Consider the following 18,434-nt stretch of genomic DNA (forward strand, 5'->3'; position numbering starts at 1 on the left):
TGCTCAATGACTGCCATGTCGGAGCTAGATGTGATTTTTCCAAGCAAAATTGAAAATTAAGACTTTCATGAAAAATCTCCCATTTTTGAAATGTTCACAACTAATTTAAATTCTTTTTAAAGAGTGGGGACCTATGGACATCTAAGAAGAGTCACATCAAAACTGTTTTAAATTCCTTCATAGTAACTGTGGTGGAAGTGAAAATGTATCAGCAGAAGGATACGTGTATTCGCGCGCACGCGCGCGCACACACACACACACACACACACACACACACACACACACCATCTTTAAAAATAAAAGGGGAAAATGAGCAAAAATTGTTACATAGCCCAGGTTGTATTACTTAGGTTAAGGATACTTACCCATTTGAAGTGTGTCCTCTGAATGTAAGTCTAAAATGGGTTTTGATAGGAGAGGTTTCAATCTGTAGAAGATGAGAAAAAGAAAGGCGAGTCAAGCAGCTCATTTACTGCTAAAATGCAGACAGCCACCACAGACATGGCAAATAGGTATCACTACTATTCAAAGGAAGGGCCACGCCAAAGGGTCATCTGTTTAATCACATTTGACCCTAGGCACGTACAGTAAAAGTCCAGGGGATACAAGTCAGTTAGGTCAGCTAAGCTTTTCATGGAGAATCTGATATCAAATCACAAACTGATCATGACATACGTACTTAGAAACAGCTACAGACAGGCTAGCAAGAATTTTCCAAATGTTCCAGTGTTTTTAGTAACATTTATGTGATAACTCTCCCAATCAAAAATATGCAAGAAAACAGGGAATTCCCTGGTGGTCCAGTGGTTAGGACTCTGTGCTTCCAATGCAGGGGACGTGGGTTCGATCCCTGGTTGGGGAACTAAGATCCCATAGACCGAGCCCAAAATAACTGATTAACTTCAGCCTCCCATTCATTCATTCAAATAATATTTACTACACATCTATTCTGGGCCAGACACCTTTCTATACCCTGACGATAAGTAAGCAAAATACACATAGAAATACAGATTAATACACAACATTGTTAATCAACTATAATCCAATACAAAACTTTTTAAATTCAGATTATTAATCTACTTTAGGTCATTTTTTTAAATGTTCAGAGAAATTACATGAACGGATAGAAGAGTCACAAAGGAGGGTGTATTTCATGTTGAAGACTGCACGATATGTTGGAATGAGTGTCCCGGGGGCAAGAAAGAGGGAGGAGGGGATGAAAGGAAAGCAGTGCCCTAAAATGTCTCCTGCCTCAGACCTGCCGCCTACCAGGATCTGGTTCTGAATCTCACCGTGCTCTTGCTTCCGGCCAAAGCCACACTTACTTGATGCTGTGCAGCTTTCTCGTGACTATCATTGGAAAGTCGATTTCAAAATATTTACTTGGTAGAAGATCTTCATCCTGAGAAAAAACACACAGTAATCTTTCTATAATTATTTATTACTCATACATTTACCCATCATCTTCATGTACCAAGTGCTAGGGCCTGAAGAGCAATGGGATACTTACGGATTTAAAATCAGGGGAATGATATGGTAAGAAATGTACTTTTCAAGTTATTTGGTCTCGGCATAAAGAACAAATGGAGGGAAAAAGGAGATTATTGTAGCTGTCCAGGAGCCAAGTGATGGGGAGCCTGAATCAGGGGAATGGTCACTGGGATGTTAAGAGGTAGACTGGAAGCAAGACATGAGAGTATTTCTCAAAAAAGCAGCTTGATATGCTCCGCAACAAGAGAAGCCACCGCAATGAGAAGCTCGCGCACCGCGACGAAGAGTAGCCCCGCCCCGTCACAACTAGAGAAAGCCCGCGCGCAGCAACAAAGACCCAATACGGCCAAAAATTCATTCATTCATTCATTCATTTTTTTTAAAAAAGCAGCTTGGGACCTATTAGAGAGGGTCAAGAAACCAATGTGGTGGGTGTGACCAGCAGTTTGGGGATGAAATAGAATTAAGTAGCAAACGTCAGAAAGCATCATGTGGAATGAGGGATACATTTATTTTTTTCTGTGATAGTGGAGAATAGTGGGGTGGTAAACAGCAGGCACTCTGGAGCCTGGAGGGACAAGGGTCAAATCCCAGCTCCACCACTTGTTTGCTGTGAGGCCTTGGGAAAGTCACTAAACTCCCTGGGCCAAGGTTTCCTCATCTGAAAAGTAGAGAAAATAACACCTCATAGGGTTGTGGGGATTAATGAGGAAATACGTGAGTGACACTCAGAACAGGGCCCGCCCTTAGTAAGTACCATGTGTGTGCCCTTATTATTTACAGACATAGGTACATAGACGTGGGTCCTGGCTAGGGATGTACAGTTATTTTTTTACTGTGGCTGCAGTTTTAAAAAGTGTGAAACACACACACACACAGCCCTACTTCACCCTCGCGCTTTTTTTTTTTTTTTTTTTTGCGGTACGCAGGCCTCTCACTGTTGTGGCCTCTCCTGTTGCGGAGCACAGGCTCCGGACGTGCAGGCTCAGCGGCCATGGCTCACGGGCCTAGCCGCTCCACGGCATGTGGGATCTTCCCGGATCGGGGCACGAACCCGTGTCCCCTGCATCGGCAAGCGGACTCTCAACCACTGCGCCACCAGGGAAGCCCCCCCTCGCGCTTTTCCTAGCTTAGTTGGTGGCTACACCCCCATCCAGTCACCTACTGGTCATGCTAGAATTCTCCAGCTCCTCCTCCCTGTCCAATCAATCCCTCAGCCTGAATGTACACAAATGTCAGATCACTATGTAATACATACTATGCAACTAACATAGTATTATATGTCAAATCATATGATATTGCTTGTATGTGGAATCTAAAAACAGTGATGCAAATGAGCTTACGTACAAAACAGAAATAGACCCACAGACAGAGAAAACAAACTTATGGTTACCCAAGGGGAAAGGGGGGAGGGATAAATTAGAGGAGTTTGGGATTAACATATACACTACTATATATAAAAGAGATAACCAACAAGGACCTACTGTATAGCACAGGGAATTCTACTCAATATTTTGTAATAACCTATAAGGGAAAAGGACCTGGAAAAGAACAGATATCTATATGTATGTCTGTATCTCTTTCTATATATATAACTGAATCACTTTGCTGTACCTGAAACTAACACAACATTGTAAATCAACTATACTTCAATTAAAAAAAGTTATGTCAAGGATTGATATATTTCAATTAAAAAAAAATCACTCAGCCCTGCTGACTGTTCTCAAATGCATACTCTCCTCCTCAGCTCTATTATCACCAGCTGTGAAGACTAAAACAACACCCCTTTCTGCCTGCAACAGCTCTTCACACCCCTACGACTTAGCAAGAAACAAGGCGCTCCATAACCTGCTACTCTTTTAATGCCCTCATGCCCACCTGCACTTATATCCCAGAAATAGAGAGCTACTTATTTTAAAAAAAAATTTAAAAAGAGGAAAGAAAAAGAAAGTTGCTGATACCCAGAACCTGGTGGTGGCTTCTTTGGTGTAGCATGGGATAAAGAAAAAGGAGGGGGGCTTCCCTGGTGGTGCAGTGGTTGAGAGTCTGCCTGCTGATGCAGGGGACATGGGTTCGTGCCCCGGTCCGGGAAGATCCCACATGCTGCGGAGCGGCTGGGCCCGTGAGCCATGGCCACTGAGCCTGCACGTCCGGAGCCTGTGCTCCGCAACGGGAGAGGCCAGAGCAGTGAGAGGCCCGCGTACCGCAAAAAAAAAAAAAAGAAAAAGAAAAAAGAAAAAGGAGGGGTAAGGATGTTTCCTTGTTTCTGATGAGCAGGCTGGCAGGTAAGAGCACCATTTACACAGACAATAACTAGAGATGAAAGACAGGTAGGGAGGGGCAGCAGATCCCGCCCCCCCCAGGACAGAATGATGGGGGCAGAAATCATGAGGAAGCAGTTCCCGGTAGGAAGGTGACCCCTAAGGGCAAGTAACAGAATTGGGAGATCCACCCACATGGAAAATGGTCCTCAGTTAAATTTTCAGGGGATCTGGTCTGGGGGAAGGAGGGGAAGGACAGAGAAGGAAGGAGGAAGAGAAAAAGAAAGAAACAAAACAAAGGGACAATACGGTTTCTTGACATCAGAGGAAACCTGGACTCACCACCTTCAGCTGTTCACTCTTGGAATTGCAACACATACCTACTACCTGACTGCAGAGCAGGGCTATGCAAAAGCTATCTGAAGATATTGAGAGGATGTGTTTAAAGGATACACAGAAATAACTTTCTCTAAGAAATACTACAACAACTTTCAAGAACTTTTACTCACAAGGTATAGAGTGTTAATAACAGTCTAAAATTCCAGAAGACCACAAGGACAATCAAAAGCAAATAAATGAAGGAAGCATAGTGTCCCACATCTCACACAGGACTTCTGACTTTTTTTTTAACATCTTTATTGGAGTATAATTGCTTTACAATGGTGTGTTAGTTTCTGCATCATAACAAAGTGAATCAGCTATACATATACATGTATTCCCATATCTCCTCCCTCTTGCGTCTCCCTCCCACGCTCCCTATCCCACCGCTCTAGGGGGACACAAAGCATCAAGCTGATCTCCCTGTGCTATGCAGCTGCTTCCCACTAGCTAGCTATTTTACATTTGGTAGTGTATATATGTCCATCCCATTCTCTCACTTCATCCCAGCTTACCCTTCCCTCTCCCCGTGTCCTCAAGTCCATTCTCTACATCTGTCTTTATTCCTGTCCTGCCCCTAGGTTCTTCAGAACCATTTTTTTTTATTCCATATATATGTGTTAGCATACGATATCTGTTTTTCTCTTTCTGACTTACTTCACTCTAAGACAGACTCTAGGTCCATCCACCTCACTACAAATAACTCAATTTCGTTTCTCTTTATGGCTGAGTAATATTCCATCGTATATATGTGCCACATCTTCTTTACCCATTCATCTGTCGATGGACACTTAGGTTGCGTCCATGTCTGGGCTACTGTAAATAGAGCTGCAATGAACATTGTGGTACATGACTCTTTTTGAATTATGGTTTTCTCAGGGTAGATGCCCAGGACTTCTGACCTTTTAAAGAGCTTTCCTGGGCACTCGTGCACTTGATCCTTATAAGAATTCTGAATAAGGGGTAACCGAGGAAGGAAAGCTTACAAAAGGCACACCTGGAACTTTTAAGAAACAGACATCCTCTTTCTCAGCTTTCAGAAACGGGCAAGATGGCTCTGGCAAGTGATGCTTCAACTTCTTATTCCACGGTTCTCTGCGGCCCTCTGACACTCCACTCCCAAGTAGCTCGCATGGCACAGGCGGCAGGGGAGATTCCCAAGGCAGGGCACAGCCACCAGGGGGAAGCCAGGAACAGCCACGAGGAAGGGTGGCCCTCAGACTCCAAGATCCAAGGTAGTCGACCACTTCACAGGCGGCCAAAACTGAGACTGCTTCCCCTCCATACCCGACCCTTTGGTTGTACAGAAACAGAATTCAAGAGACACCAAGAAGTGAGGCCACTTAAAGGGTTTCACTCACCCTTTATTCTTTGCTCATGATGATACCAGCTTTTCCTGGCCCTGTTTTTGCTTGCTGCCTGAAGATGAGTCTTTGACTGTCCAGTCTTGGGCCCCTGAGATTATACAGAACAAGCTCACACAGTAGTGGCCCCAGAAAGCCTGTGACTCGCAACTAAGCCTCTGCTGGTGCAGCAGGGGGGCCATCCCAGGTGGAAAGAGCACGAGACTATAAGATCGATGGACACGACTTCCCCTGCTCTTTTATAGAGGCACATATAGCTCTAAAACAGGGATTAACAAACTTTCTGGAAAGAGTCAAAAAGTAAGCATTTTAGGCTTTGCAGGCCATAATGGTCTCTGTTGTAACTACTCAGCCCTGCTGTGAGAGCCATAGATAAGATGTAAATAAATGGGCATGGCTGTGTTCCAATAAAACTTTATTTACAAAAATAGGTGGCTGGCCAGATTTGGCCTGTGCAACCTCAGCTCGAAAAGAGCAAACAAGGGAATTCCCTGGCAGTCCAGTGGTTAGGACTCCGCCCATCCACTGTAGGGGGACGGGGTCTGATCCCTGGTCGGGGAACTAAGATCCCGCAAGTACGCAAGAGGCCAAAAAATAATAAAAAATAAAAATTAAAGGCAAACATCAAATCGGGGGGAAAACTCACAAGAAAATGGAAAAGACAAAAAATAATAATAAAAGAGCAGACAAGGGTTTCCCTGGTGGTACAGTGGTTAAGAGTCTGCCTGCCGATGCAGAGGACACGGGTTCGTGCCCCGGTCCGGGAAGATCCCACATGCCACGGAGCGGCTGGGCCCGTGAGCCGTGGCCGCTGAGCCTGCGCGTCTGGAGCCTGTGCTCCACAACGGGAGAGGCCACAACAGCGAGAGGCCCGCATATTGCAAAAAAAAAAAAAAAAAGAGCAAACAAGCATAATTTAAAAAAAAGAGAAACTTTAGATTTTTAAAAATCCCTTTGGATCAATACAATTATCAATAAAACAAAAAACTTCCACAAAGGACTTTAAGGCCCTGTGCTACTCCCCTTCCTCACCTTTGACAGAGAACCTTTTTCTTGGAAGGGGCACATAAGACTCGGTGTACCTGGCTCAGAAATTAAAATCTCAGATTTATTCATTATTAACCCACCTACAAGATGGGGAAAAAAACCAAACCATATGACCAAGTCAAAAGGGCAAAAAGGAGGGATTTCTCCAGCGGCCCCTGTAATGCTGGCAGTGCACACACTCTTACACTACATTCTGTTCCAGTTGCTTCCACCACACCAGGGTCACGGCATTACAGAGGCACAATCGACCCACAGAAAAGACTCTCCCTGAACAACCACAGAGCTGTGTGCAGAGGAAAGAGGAAGGAATTGGGAGTCTAAAGAGCTGGAGCCAATGTTGGTTCCACGTCCTAATGCCACTGGTTGTCCAATTTGGGGGAAGACACAGATTTTCAAAGCCCCACTCCCCTCAGATGTGTAAGCTCCCCCACCCAACACAGCTCTTGTGTTAACTAATGACGTCATATATGTAAACGCACTTCATAAATGTCAGTTATCTCATCTAGAAGGAAGAATGCAGAGGCAAACGATACTAGGGCCATGTTGAGGACACTGATTCTCAAGTAACAGAAAGACTGGGAGCTCTGATGACCAAAGACCTTCTTATCAGGTGAGCTAATTAGGGACAAAATAGATAATGCAGGTCAAGTTATGCTTATATACTCTCATCTATCTTGGTCTACGCCTGCAAGAAATCTGGAGAGGGGCTTCCCTGGTGGCAGAGTGGTTAAGAATCTGCCTGCCAATGCAGGGGACACGGGTTCGAGCCCTGGTCCGGGAAGATCCCACGTGCCGCAGAGCAACTAAGCCCGTGTGCCACAACTACTAAGCCTGCGCTCTAGAGCCTGCAAGCCACAACTACTGAGCCTGAGTGCCACAATTACTGAAGCCCGCACACCTAGAGCCCGTGCTCCGCAATCGGAGGAGACACTGCAATGAGAAAACCACGCACGGCAAGGAAGAGAAGCCCCTGCTCACCACAACTAGAGATAGCCCGCGTGCAGCAATGAAGACCCAACACAGCCAAAAACAAATTAATTAATTATTTTTTAAAAAGAAATCTGGAGAGACGCACATACCCATCACTACCACGTGACTGACCTGACAGAAGAACCAAGAAAAATCTGTACAAACCTACAAAAAAAAGAAAAAGAAAGAAACCGCAATCAGGGAGATATTTGTAGGGAAAAGGTTTGGCAATAAAATCCAGCCCAGGAATCAAAGACGAGAACTTTAGTCCTGGTTCTGCCACTGACTAGACCCAAGTTTCCTTTCCTATGAGTGAGTATAATTACACCTGCCCTTGAACCCAAATAGAACAATTGAGGCATCAAATCAGAGAATGACTACAAAATGGCTTTGCATCATGTTATCATTACCCAGCCTTGCAAATCTCCAAATGTTACCTAAGACACTGCGATGCCGACAATAAAATCTTAAGTTATCGTCAAAATTACAAACGCGAGTGTTCTTTTGTCTCAGCAGTTCCACGGGCAGAATCCTTGCTCCTTCTCCTGGTATACTGCCACATATGCAGGGGAAATGTACCCAAGAATGTTTACTATAACCCAGTTAGTAGCAGCAAAAGGTGAGAAACCACCCACATATCCTCACTACGGCTCTGGTGAGATGAAGTACAGGGATGAAGGCAGTTGTGGGGCTGGAAGGCTGCAAAGCGAGGTGGGAGACAGGCTGCCACCGCACTGCATTTTAATCTTTCCTTTACGCTTTTGAACCAGGTGAATGCCTTCAACAAATTAAATTTAAACAACTGGAAAGAGAAAACGGGAAATTTTAATTTACCTTTAACCTCCAGAAGGTGGTATCCATCCCAGCCCCGAGGTTTAGAATTTGACAATTACATTCTGTCTTCCGTAGAAATGCCTTTACAAGCTGGCTGACGCCATGGACTCGAGCAAAATATCCTAAGAGACAGACAGAGAAGCAAGCTATCACTCGGTGACGACAGAAATAATCCCTGCAAAGCCCACGGTGCTAGGGAGAGCAAAACTACACTTTGCCCTTCTTCAGGGTCAGCGTTTATCTGCAAACTTCATGGGAGAAATAATGACTTTCAAACTCTCTTCCATTTTTTTTTTTTTTAAAAAAAGCTGGTTGAACAAAAATAAGTACTAGCTACTTAATGGTGGAATTAACGATCTGAAGAAAAATAGTGTGCTATACTTTTACTTAGGAAAGACAAGTGTTTTATATCAAAACATCTGATCTAAATGCTTCTCTTGTAAATGTGCTTTTTCACGGCTCTAGGGAAAGCTAATTAGTACTCTGGTAAAACTCAAAATTGCAAGAGCGTGTGGGAAATAATATTTTTAGGTCAGGAAATTGGGCAGATGAATGTCAGTCAAAGCAAAGAAAGCCATGCTTCTTATCTTGTTCCTTTCACCTCCATCTTGTCTGGGTTAGAGCCTCTGTGTTTATAAAATGGCATCGCAGACAGCGGGAGGAGAGACACCAGCAAGTGGTGGCCTAATTAATGGACTTGTTAAGCTCTGGGGTGGGGAGCTGGGACAAAGGAGATGGGAAACCCAGAAGGGAGACAGGAAGACAGCGTCTGTCTTGTTCTAAAGGCCTGTTGCTCAAGGTGTGACCATTTTTTTTTTTTTTGCAGTACGCGGGCCTTTCACTGTTGTGGCCTCTCCCATTGCGGAGCGCAGGCTCTGGACGCGCAGGCTCAGCGGCCATGGCTCACGGGCCCAGCCGCTCCGCAGCATGTGGGATCCTCCTGGACCGGGGCACGAACCCGTGTCCCCTGCATTGGCAGGCAGACTCTCAACCACTGTGCCACCAGGGAAGCCTGAGGTGTGACCGTTTTAAGAACAAAATTTGAGAGTAGCATTTATTGCCATTTGACAGAGAAATTTTATGTCTGGTGAGTATGCTAATAAATAATTCGGGGAAATTCCCTAGCAGGTCAGTGGTTAGGACTCTGTGATTCCACTGCAAGGGTGCACGGATTCAATCCCTGGTCGGGGACCTAAGGTCCCGCATGCTACGCAGCATCGCCAAAAACAATAAATTAATAAAATAAAATAATCAATTTGATAATCCCTACCTTATAAATAAATAAATAATTTGGGCTTGTGTCTACATTTCATTTTCCTAGTAAATCATCTTTATTGTACATTACAGAATATCATCCACAATGGATTTGACTTGGGAGAAAAAAATATGTCTTCACCAAAGACGTTTGGGAAGCGCTCTCCTACTGGGCTGGAGGTCCCCAGTCTGCAAACCGGGAGAGGAAGAAGGAAGGGGGGCTGACATGCCGCCTGGGGCACCGAGCCATGGTGGGTCCCTGTCTCTGGAACATTCGTTGGGAAATCTGTCTCAAGAGCTGGGGAAGGAGGCTTAAGAAAGGCCTCTTAACCAGGCCTTGCCCAATCTAACTGATGCCTGGATTCACCCTCAGCTCAAAGTAACTACCATGTCCTTCTTCTCAGGAACAACCATTTACAAATTCCTTTGCCCTTCTTATAGAACCCACCTATGTGACCTGTCTTTAGGGCCTAGATCCCCCACACATACAAGAATTACGTTCATTGGTCAGTTTCTCAATCTGGCTGAAACTAAGTCACCCTCCTATCTCAACTCCTTCGACTTCCTTGATGGAAATTACTTGCAGAACCTAATAGTGTTACTAACACTTTAATAGGGCAACAACAACAAAAATAATCCCTTATGTGAACAGACAGCTCACAGTAAAAGATATATAAATGGCTTTTATAGTAAAAGATATGTGAATGGCTTTTATATTACTGTAAAAACCATTTTTCATGTATCAGGTGAACAAAGATGAAAAGTTTCATAATACACTGTGCTGGTGAGGAAGTTGGGAAATGAGCACTTTCATACACTGTTGAAGACAGTACACCCCGGAACTCTCTTTTTAAGAATGAATCCCTAAAACCTCAGGCCTCTCAGCTGATGAGATGTCGGGGAGGGAGATGGTCACTTGCCTCTGTTAATTTCCGGGGCCTTCCTCTCTTTAGATAGTCTCACCAAATGCTGGATGTAAGGGTCCTGCCAGTAGCCAACGCTCACTGCAAACCTGAAAGAGATGAAAAAGGAAGCTGGTGAGTAGAGAGTAGGTTCAGGCCAGGTTCCACGGCCACGTTCCCAGGAACCAGGTCAAGGATCCACAAGAAATTTATTGACCTCAAAAGGCTAAATCATGCAACTAGAGATCATCATACTAAGTGAAGTAAGTCAGAAAGAGAAAGACAAATACCACATGATATCACTTGTATGTGGAATCTAAAAATATGATACAAATGAACCTATCTATGAAACAGAAACAGACTCATGGACGTAGAGAACAGACTGGTGGTTGCCAAGGGGGAGAGGGTTGGGGGAGGGCTGGAGTGGGAAGTTGGGGTTAGTAGATGTAAGCTATTATATACAGAATGGATAAACAACAAGATCCTGCTGTAGAGCACAGGGGACTATATTCCATATCCTGTGATAAACCATAATGGAAAAGAATATTTTTTTAAAAAAGAATGTATATATATGTATAACTGAATCACTTTGCTGTACAGCAGTAATTAACACAACATTATAAATCAACCATACTTCAATTTTAAAAAGGCCAAATCACATTTAATGCTCCAGCACAAGCTTAAACAGACTCACTCATCCATCCACCTCTGCATTCACATACACTGCCCATCACATTTCCCACCACGACCATTTCTTACCTCTTCCCCCTTATCACTAATTTCTTTCCCAGGACCCTAAACAGCAAATAACCTCACCTCATACTTCATACAGAAGACCTGCAACCAATTATTCATTCAGCAAACTCACTGGCCAGAGCTAGTCAGATAACTCGGCTCAACCAAAAGTTTTGTGTCCAGGGGAAGGGAGACCCAGAAATATTTGGCAAACGTCACTAACAACTACCAAAGTATTCCTCCTGACTTTGTATTAAATACCTGTCCTTTCATGTCCCTTAAGGAGGTCACAGTGGGGAACCTAGGAACAAATAAAACAGCTATAACTTGGAAAATGCTAGGGTAGCCCAAACTCTCTCTAACCCAGTCTACACTACAAGCAGTTAAAGTTGTAGTGTTCCAAGCCTAGGAGCTGAAGCCCTGATTACCACTGGAAGTCTCCTGGCAACCATGAGTGGAACCAGCCTTACGACAAATGAGAAGTCAGGGAAGGAAGCTGGATCCCTAAGGCCACGCCACACCCCTGTGGGCCTGGAGCCTTCTCTACCTGGCAAGGAATACTTAGTGAGATAAGAAACATCTTTACCACTTAAGTCAAATTGAGTCAGGCTTCTGTTACTTGCAGTCTTAAGCATCCTAAGTGATATCCTGAATAATACATCCATTTCCATGTTGCTTGATAAATAAACTGAAACTTAAGGTGGCTGGGTGTGTGTGTGTGTGTGTGTGTGTGTGTGTGTGTGTGTGTGCGTGTGTGTGGTGTCACCCAGCTAAGTTCTAAGCTCCCAGAGCACATATTACATCTTTCCTTTTCTTCATATCTACCAACAAGGCTTACTGCTGCCTTGACAGCAATAGGTGCTGAATTCTGCACAAACATGCCTCCTCCAGTCTCTCGCATCCACGTCTGCACATCCATAGACACCCACAACAAAGCACATATGTTCAACTACTCAAGGCAGCAACTCAACAAAGAAACACACAAAGTACTAAGGAACACAATTTGCTATAAGCCCAGACTGTCCAAGGAAAACAGCAGACCCACAGAGTTTTACAAACAAACTTGCCCAGTTTTCTAAAATAGTGCTTTCCAGGAATTCCCCAGCGGTCCAGTGGTTAGGACTCTGCGCTTTCACTGCTGAGGGCGAGGGTTCAATGCCTGGTCGGGGAACTAAGATCCCGCAAGCCACACAGCACGGCCAATAAAATAAAATAAAATGTAATAATTTGCAAATCTCCCTTTTAGAAAATGAAGTAGAACAGAGTAAAACAGAAAATAGCAGCATCATTCCACATTGTAAGAGTGTTTTGTGAAGCTTTTGTTTCAAGTGTGTGTTGGGGGTATAAGTGCCGCGAAAAATGTGTTCTCACTGTGGGTGGCAGTTTGAGGAACGCTGATTTCAAAGGAGTCATCTCGCGCCATCTAGTGGTAAAAGCCATATCTGCAGTTGAAGCAAGAACGGTAGACCAGTGATGAGAACACGCCTCGAACAATGTAGAGCTTGGAAGGGACCTTAGTCAAGCCCAACATCCAGAGCAAGAATCCTTTCGACAACATGGAGCCACTGTTGACTACTGCCCACAGAGAAGGCACTCACCCCACTGCGAAGAAACTCGAACTGCTGAAAAGCTCATCAATTTGCCCCCCTCTAAGTGTTCCTTGTTGGATTTATTAGTGCCCTCTCGGAAAACAAGGAGCAGTTTCTATTCCTCCCAACTCTGCATTATCAGTTGAGTTAATATTATTGATTTGGTCTAGCAATATTTATTGAGCGTCTGCTAAGTGCCAGGCATAGGGTTACAGTGGTGAACAAAATAGAGAAGGGACAAAGACAGAGATTATGACAAACGAGGGATATAATGGTATGGCGGATGGAGGACCTACTACAGAGGTGAAAGGGAAGACCTCTCTTAAAGGGCATGGCTGAGTCGAGTCCTAGAGAATTAGGGAAAGGCAGCTGTGCAAAAGGCATTCCAGGTAAGAGGAACAGCAGATACAAACACTCGGGGGTGGGTGGGAGTGCACGTGGAATGTTCTAGTAGCAGGAAGTAGGCAGGGCAGCTGGAGAAGAGTAAGAAAACAGGAGAAACTGGAGAAGACATTGGAGAGAGAAGCAGACTCAGGTCACACAGGGCCTGGCAGGAGCATGGGATGGATCTCCACAACACACTGGACGCGGTCAGTCATGTGCAGCAGTACAGAAAGGTGGGGAGATGCCTGGACATAACACAAGGACCCCGATCATCTGGGGAGATGCCTGGACATAACACAAGGACCCCTGATCACTAGTACCCATGACTCCTACTTCATAATTTTTCCAACATGTGTCTCTTTGCAGTCCTCAAATCTAGATGACTGCCAGTGGTTTCCATGCCTCCAAGGAAAAAGGCTCACTGCTTTGCCTTTGAGAGTGGCCAAGATAAAAAGATGTACAACACACTGCTGCGAAGAAGGAAGAGGGTGCTGCTGGGCATTGCTGCTGGGAGCTCTGAAGGGAGGCGGGCACCATGATTCAGCCGAGCAGATTACAGTGCATCCACACAATGAATATTAACCAGTCATCTGAAACGTAAATTAGAAGAACTGGGGACGGCAAGAGGTTCATGAAACATAGGCTATATTTCGTTATATCCAGGACACCACCAATTGTAAGACTGAAAAAAGAAAGGGACTTCCCTGGTGGCACAGCGGTTAAGAATCCGCCTGCCAATGCAGGGGACACGGGTTTGATCCCAGGTCCGGGAAGATCCCACATGTCGCGGAACAACTAAGCCCATGCGCCACAACTACTGAGCCTGCGCTCTAGAACCCACGCACCACAACTATGGAGCCCACGCACCGCAACTACTGAAGCCCACGCACCGCAACTACTGAAGCCCGCATGCCCTAGAGCCCGTGTACCGTAACTACTGAGCCCGCACTCTGCAACAAGAGAAGCCACCGCAATGAGAAGCCTTCACACCGCAAGGAAGGGTAGCCCCTGCTCGCCACAACTAGAGAAAGCCCACGCACAGCAAAGAAGACCCAACGCAGCCAAAAACTAAAACTAAAAATAAATAAAGAAAAAAGAAGTTAAAAAACACTGCCAATTAATGTTTTTCTTATCGCTTAGAATTTTAATTTTGTGATTACTGAAAAAGCTCCTTCATTGGGACAGAGTGTCATCATCTCTCTCTCTCGTACAGACAGAAAAAGGAAAAGGTGAGTGAAGTAAGCTGCTAAGACTTCACTTCCAGGATGTCTGTGCCTTTCGACACAATAGCAACCTCCGTGCCATCGAGGGCGTTAGCGAGGATACATTCCTTAACAGATCTCCACCATCCTCTCTGAGATTTTCTTCCAAGCAGCTAACCCTCACCCTGGAAGTTTTGATACTGGCTCTTTCTTGATCTCATTAGAAGGTATCAAGGGATGATTTTCGACAGCAATCAGGATCTGGGTTCTTTCTTCAAATGGTCCTTAAACAGTATGTGGACTAAAAGCACCAGGGACTGTGGTCACAGCTGCCCAACCATGCCATGCCAGCAGAAATAACCTCCATGCCTGCTTGCACAGGTAAGGACACCTCTAACAGACCTGACAGTGTCTGCAGGACACAGTGAGAGTAAGTCACATCTGATTTCAGAGAAGTTAAAATGCAAGACCATGTGTGTCACAAAATGGCTCAGATAGTATTGTCACATCTATATGTATAACTGAAATCACTTTGTTGTATACCTGAAACTAACACAATATTGTAAATCAACTATACTTCAATTTTAAAAAATAGTATTGAACTGTGAGGAACCACCATTGCCTATGATGACAAGGGACTCGCCAGATGTCAACATTTAGCAACGGAATAGCTAACAAGGGAGGAATATTTGCCCTTTTTTTTTTTTTTTTTTGGCTGTGCTACACGGCATGTGGAATCTTAGTTCCCCGACCAGGGATCAAACCCGCGCCCCCTGCGTGGAAGCGCGGAGTCCTAACCACTGGACCACCAGGGAAGGCCCAATATCTGCCACTTTTAAATGATGTTATTCTATTTCTTTTTAAACTAAATTAATTATTTCCATCAAAAAGATAGTATTGTCTTCACAACAAGAGCAACAGTAAGTTGCTCATACAAGGCATACAAGGCAAATATTACACTAGGAAAAATATTTGTAACAGGTCACAAAGTGCTAATATCCTTACAATATAAAGGACTCATAAATTAATATGGGAAAAAACTAATATTCCAGAAGAAAAAGAACGGGTAAAGGACAAAAATGAACCATTCACAAAAGAAGAAAAACTGACCAATGAACATATAAAAAGCTCAGCCTTATCAATGATTTTAAAAAAAAAGCAAAATGAAAATGAAAGCAAAAACAAGAGAGCAGTACTGCTCTTATCAAATCAGCAATAAAACTCTTTTTTAATAGAACCTGGCTTTGGAGAGGAATGAGGAAGAGGGCCCTGGAGCACCAATGTCCAAACTGGAAACTGGCACAGTCATGCTTCAAGGCACTGTGGCAACAGGTATAAGAAGCCAGAATAACGTGTGAACACAATAGCCAAACAGTCCCACTTTTGGGATTTTATCCTTAGGAAATAACCAAGAATGAACACAAAGATTTTTTTTTTTTTTTTTTACAAGAACGCTGTACCTGGAGTTATAGTATCAGGTCGACAAAACAGGCCACAAGATTATACGGACAGGACATTCCCAAGTTTGTTAGAATGAACGCACACATATATATAAAGACTGCCCAGAGTAGATACCAACATGTTAATAGTGGTTATCTCCACACCCCAATACTGTGCACCTAGTTCTGTCACTTCCACGATCGTCCTCTGTTTCCCAAATCCAGAGAACATCCCTTCCATTTGAATATCTTGATTTCATGTTTCAAACCCAGAATCAGAGAATCAAACATCTCAGATCTGGAAAGACCTGAAAGATTCACTCAATCTTCATTAAATCACTATTGCTTTCAAAATGTTCATGACACTCACATACCACCTGTTCAAAGTAATGTCTTTTTTTAACATTTATTTCATTGAAGTGTAGTTGATTTACAATGTGTTAACTTCTGCTGTACAGCAAAATGATTCAGTTATACATATATATTTTTTTCATATTCTTGTCCACTATGGTTTATCACAGGATATTGAATATAGTTCCCTGTGCTCCACAGCAGGACCTTGTTGTTTAACCATCCTATATATAATAGTTTGCATCTGCAACCCCAAACTCCCAATCCTTCCCTCCCACGCCCCCTCCTTCCCAATGTAATATGTCTTTAAATAAACTCAATTTTCTTAGTACTCAGGTCTGATGTGCTACCTAATATTTTCTTCTAACACACACTGTAACGAATACCTAACCATTAACATTTAAAACATCTATCTGTGTACTGCCTAAAACCATCTCACATTCCTCTCATGGGAAACAGTGATCTGGCCCAACCACCAATTCATTAAAGAGACATTTATTGATTCTGTCCTATTTGCATAAGTATCAGCTGCAACAATGGGAAATTCATATGAAGTTGTGAAACGCCTTCCAACAGGCATTTCTTCATCTGAGGATTCAGGGACTGGGAAAGGCCCTCCCTGGTCTCCCTGACTATGAGGGTCAAGGCTGGGGCTGGTTTGTTTCACTTCTCCTGAACACTGACTGCGTGCTTACCGCGTGCCAGGCAACCTTCAAATGCTTGACAAATAGGAATACACTGAGCCCTTGTAACAACCCTAAAGTGGTTTGCCCAAGCTGTGGAACCTTTAAGGAAATTAACTGCTTTACAAACCTACCTACCCACTGGATTTAGATCCCTCCCCAAACACTTTAGTGCTTAAATGATACATATCTATCGTGTGTGTGTGTGTGTGTGTGTGTGTGTGTGTGTGTGTGTGTGTGTGTGTATGTGTATTGCTTAGCTGCTTATAGATACATATGTATCTGTATGCATGTAAATCTATATATATGCAATTGCAAAAATCAACCGAATATTCTCAGCACTAATTTTCAAGTTTGGGATTTTAACTGCATACTTCTTGTGGTCCTCTAATTTTTAATTTTATTGTTGTTCTTCTACATCTTTTAGTTTCAATTTTTGGTTTCTATTTCCTGTTGGTTTTATTCTTGGTTTATAAATGGAAGATAGGAAGCAAAGTCTTAAGTGCAATAGACTCTGTACCTAAACAGAGTTCAGATTTGCTTCCTTTCTTGGGAGCTCTTGAAAGCTTCTTTTTGTTTTCCTAAGCAGATCGGCAGAACTTAAGTGTTCAATCATCTAAAAAACTGGGCCTGAATAACTAAGAAGACTCACAGGCTAGTTTCCTCCCAAAGGAGACTACTGGTATTGCCTTTTGGCTTCATCTAACATCTAATTACTTTACAAGTAATATGATCTAGAATCTACTGTCTCTCTTGTAAGCAGTCATTGAATAGTGGTCAAAGCATAAACGGAAAAGGAACCTACATTCACAGAGAGTGAAATAAGTAGAAGAATCAAATCAGTCCCCTTGGTACAATGTCTCATATCTAAATTTTTAACCAAAAAAAAAGAAAATGTAATTAATAAAATTAATACAGAACACAGTAACAGGATGCCATGGACCTGAATAATGCTGATGTATTTTTGAAAAAAATAAAACATTTAAGAACCTGTATTCTGAATATTTCCTCCAGTCTGAGGCTTGCCTGTTCATTTTCTCAGTTTATCTCTTTTTCCTTTGTAGTTAGTACTTTTTGTGTTCTACATACTAAATATTTACCTACCCAAGGCTGCCAAGGTATTCCCCTATGTTTTCATACAGAAGCTTTACGGTTCTAGCTTTCATATTTAGGTTTATGGTCCATCCCAAATTAGTATGTGTGTACAGAAGGAGGTCAGTGTTCATTCTGTTTCCACTTGAATATCCAGTTGATCCAGAATTATTGGTTAAAAAGACTTCACTTTTCCCCATTGAAATGACTTGGCACTCGGGGCAAAAATCAACTTACAGCACCGGTATAGGTCTATTTCTGTTTCATTGATCTATTTTTCTACATTTATGCAAAGACCACATTGTTTTGATCACTGTAGCTTTACAGTGGGTCTTAGAAATCAGTAGATTAAGCAGTGTAAGTTCCCCAACTTCACCCTTCTTTTGAACATTTTTTTGGGCTACTCTAGATTTTTTGTGTTTCCATATACATTTTAGAATCAATTGTTAAGTTTTTCCA

General features: G+C 43.3%; 1 protein-coding gene across 2 annotated transcripts in view; it reads right to left on the reverse strand.

Annotated features, from left to right (window-relative positions):
* Positions 1–18,434, reverse strand: part of LCMT1 (leucine carboxyl methyltransferase 1) — a 53,535-nt gene that overhangs the window by 23,361 nt on the left and 11,740 nt on the right. Inside the window, exons 2-5 of one of the 2 annotated variants that reach the window (XM_082857518.1) lie at positions 10,519–10,610; positions 8,345–8,466; positions 1,326–1,402; positions 366–427 (exon numbers count right to left, since the gene is read on the reverse strand). In XM_082857518.1, the coding sequence (XP_082713644.1) occupies positions 366–427; positions 1,326–1,402; positions 8,345–8,466; positions 10,519–10,610 (353 nt within the window). Of the gene's footprint in view, positions 1–365; positions 428–1,325; positions 1,403–8,344; positions 8,467–10,518; positions 10,611–18,434 lie in introns of those variants that run through there. The other variant, XM_082857519.1, reaches the window with a different exon arrangement.

The sequence above is a fragment of the Leucopleurus acutus genome (genome assembly GCF_964270905.1).
Source record: "Leucopleurus acutus genome assembly, chromosome: 16".
NCBI classification, from domain to species: domain Eukaryota; kingdom Metazoa; phylum Chordata; class Mammalia; order Artiodactyla; family Delphinidae; genus Leucopleurus; species Leucopleurus acutus.